General features: G+C 30.4%; 1 protein-coding gene across 1 annotated transcript; it reads left to right on the top strand.

Moving 5' to 3' along the window:
- The first annotated feature begins 2,022 nt into the window (after nucleotides 1-2,022).
- On the top strand, nucleotides 2,023-2,846 carry LOC111375559 (bidirectional sugar transporter SWEET7-like). The gene is made up of 3 exons (XM_022998398.1): nucleotides 2,023-2,204; nucleotides 2,301-2,423; nucleotides 2,525-2,846. The coding sequence occupies exons 1-3, from the start codon at nucleotides 2,130-2,132 to the stop codon at nucleotides 2,687-2,689; spliced, it is 363 nt and encodes a 120-aa protein (XP_022854166.1). The 5' UTR covers nucleotides 2,023-2,129; the 3' UTR covers nucleotides 2,690-2,846.
- The last annotated feature ends 1,272 nt before the right edge of the window (nucleotides 2,847-4,118 follow it).

Raw genomic sequence — 4,118 nt, forward strand, 5'->3', positions numbered from 1 at the left:
TAATAATAATAATAATAATAATAATAATAATATTATTATTATTATTATTATTATTATTATAGAACGAAAATGACACAAACACCCTTAATCATTATCTTTGCAAAATAAAAAAGAAGGGAAAACGGACATTGCATCATTTGGTGCAAAAACTGGTGTAATGAACAGTGTTGTACCAAATATGGTGCAATGGTTGGAGGGAGGTTTGCACCAAATTTTGGTGCAATAGGGCACCCATTGGAAATTGCCTTAGAATAACACTAATGGTTTTTCTTTTTCTTATATATATATATAATATTAAATATTTGCATCTTGTTGGTTTATTGGATAACTTGTTGTATTCAATATGCTGGTAATTGATGTATTTTATCTCTTAATTTGTTGATACATTTTGAAATTCAAAAAATTGTTTCCTAATTTAGCTTGTGAAAAGATAAGGATATGCCAAAGATTTTATTATATCAATGACAACAATGCACTTGTTCTTGCAAGAACTTAAACTAGTTCATCAGCCTCCTCGTAGTTTGCATTGAGATGATTTATACAAAGTTGAATTTTATTGCTAATAGAGTAGCACAAATTTTGATATCAATCGATTCAATGATTGTTATATAGAGCATGTTCTTTTTATTTTTTAATTTCTGTCACTTTCTTTTCTTTTCTTTTTTTTAAATTTTTATTACTTCCAACTTATACCTGGTCGTGTTTCCAAAGTAATGTTTAATGCTTAGTTTACAAGTGAAGCATACTTAGAAAGAGACAAAATGTAGAAGGAAATCAACAATTTCCTGGATTTATTCTAGGATTTTGATTGATATTTTTCATTTTTTTTTTAATTTCTCTCACTTACAACTTATAGGGTGTTACATTCCAAAAATGAAGTTATATTCTATTCTTAGTTAATAAACATAATCACAAAATCAACCACCCATGGATCTATTTTAAGGTTTTGATTGACGTCTTACTTTTTTGAGTATATATCACTTTTTTTTTTTTTGAATTTCTATCACTTTATTGAATTGCTTCCATATTTAATGCCACATAAATAGAGATCATTTAATCTTTCTCAAGAACATGCCTCTATTTGGTGGAGATTAAAATCAGATTTTTAGCAGATTTTGATAAAAAATTGTTGAAATATGTGGTTGAAAAGTAGTGGGTCCTATAAAATGTGAAGTTAAAATTAGTTGTTGACTTTCACCTGAATTAAAATCTGAATTTTAATTTACACCAAACAGGGGCTGTATTTGTTGTTAGTTCATTTGAATATCATTTAATAGACTTATCCATCTTTTTCCATTTTAAAGAAGTGAGATTTAATATAGTGGAGTAAAGCTCGTTTTGTAACAAATTTTATTAAGAAAAGTAACATGTTTTGTGACCTTTTCATTAAAAAGTGCCATGTTATGCTAATTTTTAATTAAAAATCCACACACAATCAATTTCTAATAGAGCAATTGCTTATAAGAATTTGTTTTAGATGTAAATTTATTTTTTATTACATTAAATATGAAATTAAGTTTTCATGATAGAGAAAGTGAAATTTCTAATTAAAAAGTCTGACTTGACTTTACATAATATTTATTACTTTCAAAATACTTTTCATATTATCTTTTCTCACAAGATCACTAATTTTAGAATTATTTTTGTAAGTTGCCCTTAATTATTAGGGTGAATTTGACATTAAACTGTTTTAAGTTTCACCCTAGAGGTATAAAATTATGGATCGTCCAAATTCGAGGTAAGCTCAACTCCTATTTGATCTTAACCAAAATAGGGTTAAATTCATCAATGACCACCTAACTTCATAGTTAGTGTTATTATGATCACCTAATTTGATTTTATTTCATCAAAGCCACCCACTGTTATACACAGCATCATCATAGTTATCCAATTTGATTTTATTTCACCACGATCACCCCAATTTCATATAACATTTCAGNGCACACTTTCTTGTATCATGTTCGATGCTTTGAAGGGCCTTAACACATCTTGCTAGCCAGAATAATTTTAAAAAAACTACTCACAAGTGAAATGTGTTTCAGGGAATTATCGCCCTTTTTCTTTTGGGAGAGGCAGTGCTCTATACCGGTATTATCGTCATCACACTCCTCTGTTTTCACACCCATAAGATGAGATCCATGTTTGTCGGAATCATATGTGTTGTCTTCGGTATAATTATGTATGGATCTCCTCTGTCCATTGTTGTAAGTCCCTCGATAACTTGCAGTAATTTTCCAACAGAACCCACATTCTTATTTTCAATGACACGAATTATTATTCCAGAATTTTCTTATTAACAGAGAAAAGTATTCAAGACAAAGAGCGTTGAGTTCTTGCCATTTTGGCTCTGCCTGGCTGGCTTCGCAAATGGAGCCGTATGGTTCACCTATGCTTTTCTCAAGACCTTTGACCCCTATCTTTGTGTAAGTTTTCATAATGATGTTATAAGATTATCTCAAAATGCTCTTAATTTCTTCTAATATAATCTATAATTGAACTGATAAATTCAATTTTTTTTATGTAGACTGGAAATGGAATCGGAGGACTACTAGGATTATTCCAGCTTTGCGTATATGCATATTTCACTTATAAAGGGCCTCCTCCAAAGGCAGCAGATGACTCGAAGCCATCAGAAGTACAGCTCCAAAACACTGCGACAAACACGAACGCATCGTCGCCTCCTGTCTGAAATTTTCTTTTCTTCCTCCTTTAATCTTAGATTCTTAGATAGAGTTGTTACTTTTTCCACTGGAGTTTGTTTCGTAGATGAACATATTTTTTTTCATAAAATGTTTAGTTTTTCCTGTCATGGCATAAATTAATGGTATCTGATCTAATTTTTGTTATATATCATCACAACGTGATGCATTTGCACTCTAATTATGATTTTCAAATGGTAAACATCTAAGAACATTGATATCGATCCAAAGAAATAAAGCATCAACAAAACTAGGAGCTATTTTGCATGCTTGACTGCTTCAAATAATTCAATGCTATTATTGCATATCCATTACTCATGGAATAACTAGTTTTCCTTTCCATTTTATCTACTTCGATTTTTGATTGCATCGCAATTGTGAATCATTCTTCTACTTCTATGGATTTCTACCTTTCCATCTTCATAGAATTATAAGGTAATCGATCGATAATATAATTTATAGATAGTGCTATCTACCACCCCACAACTAAGTGCAGAATGTCTACGAGTGATAACGTTGCTGCTTCAATTCTTGTATAGTCCGAGCTTAACAACAAAAGCAACACTGTTGCTTAAAAGTGCAATTTCATTTTCATATTCTCAACCAAATTATTTGTCAATCAACTGACAATAACAAGACATGAATTTAATTGAAACATTAAAAGTCATGCCCTTTTAAATACTAATCCCTCCCATAAAGATAGATTCGCTTTCCTTTTTCATATGTCCCAAATTATAAGTCATTTTCCTTTTTGAAAGTATAGTTATTTTTTAATTTTCTAATATTCCCCTACTCTAATATTCCTTGTTATTATCTAATATGAACTGCTTCTATCTAACCTATTATTAATATAGGGTATATTAGGAAGGAAAAATGTAAGTAAAATTTATAGTTGCAACTATATTAATTACATTTTAAAAGTTTAAAACGTGTTTCAACAAATTACTGCTTCTTTAAGTGGAGGGTCCATGTGACTATTGGTGATTGGTTGTTTTGTCAGTCATTTTTTAGGGAAAAGTCAACTATTTGAATTCTAGGAATGCAATAAAAATTGGTGCGGGATAAGATAAGCTCATATTCGTCCAGAGCGGATAGTAAGTAAGTTAATGATTTGAGCACAGAAATCGACTCGTCAAAGGCTAGACCTCAGGCAACACCGTAGCCAAGTTCAATCTGGATCCTAGGGAAAGTATTTTAGACTATCAAATCTCGATATTTCTAAGGGGTTGATGTAAAAAGAAGGAAGTTTGCCTATAAATTGACCAAAATAGGCAAACTAAGGAATCAACTTGCGGAACATGTGAGGAGATTAGCGTACAACTTTTGCTACATAGATTTCTACTGAACAAATAATGTACCACTAAAAAGAAAATTGAATTTAGAGATCAATGCCAAAAAAAAAAAAATAAAAAAAAATAA

Source organism: Olea europaea, chromosome 2 (assembly GCF_002742605.1).
Source record: "Olea europaea var. sylvestris chromosome 2, O_europaea_v1, whole genome shotgun sequence".
Taxonomy (NCBI): Eukaryota; Viridiplantae; Streptophyta; class Magnoliopsida; order Lamiales; family Oleaceae; genus Olea; species Olea europaea.

What these genes read in the sequence shown, in the direction of transcription:
- LOC111375559 (XM_022998398.1), top strand. Translation starts at nt 2,130, where the DNA reads ATGAGATCCATGTTTGTCGGAATCATATGTGTTGTCTTCGGTATAATT. An exon ending in GATCTCCTCTGTCCATTGTT is followed by an intron (nt 2,205 to 2,300) that starts GTAAGTCCCTCG and finishes TCTTATTAACAG; the next exon opens with AGAAAAGTATTCAAGACAAA. An exon ending in CCTTTGACCCCTATCTTTGT is followed by an intron (nt 2,424 to 2,524) that starts GTAAGTTTTCAT and finishes TTTTTTATGTAG; the next exon opens with ACTGGAAATGGAATCGGAGG.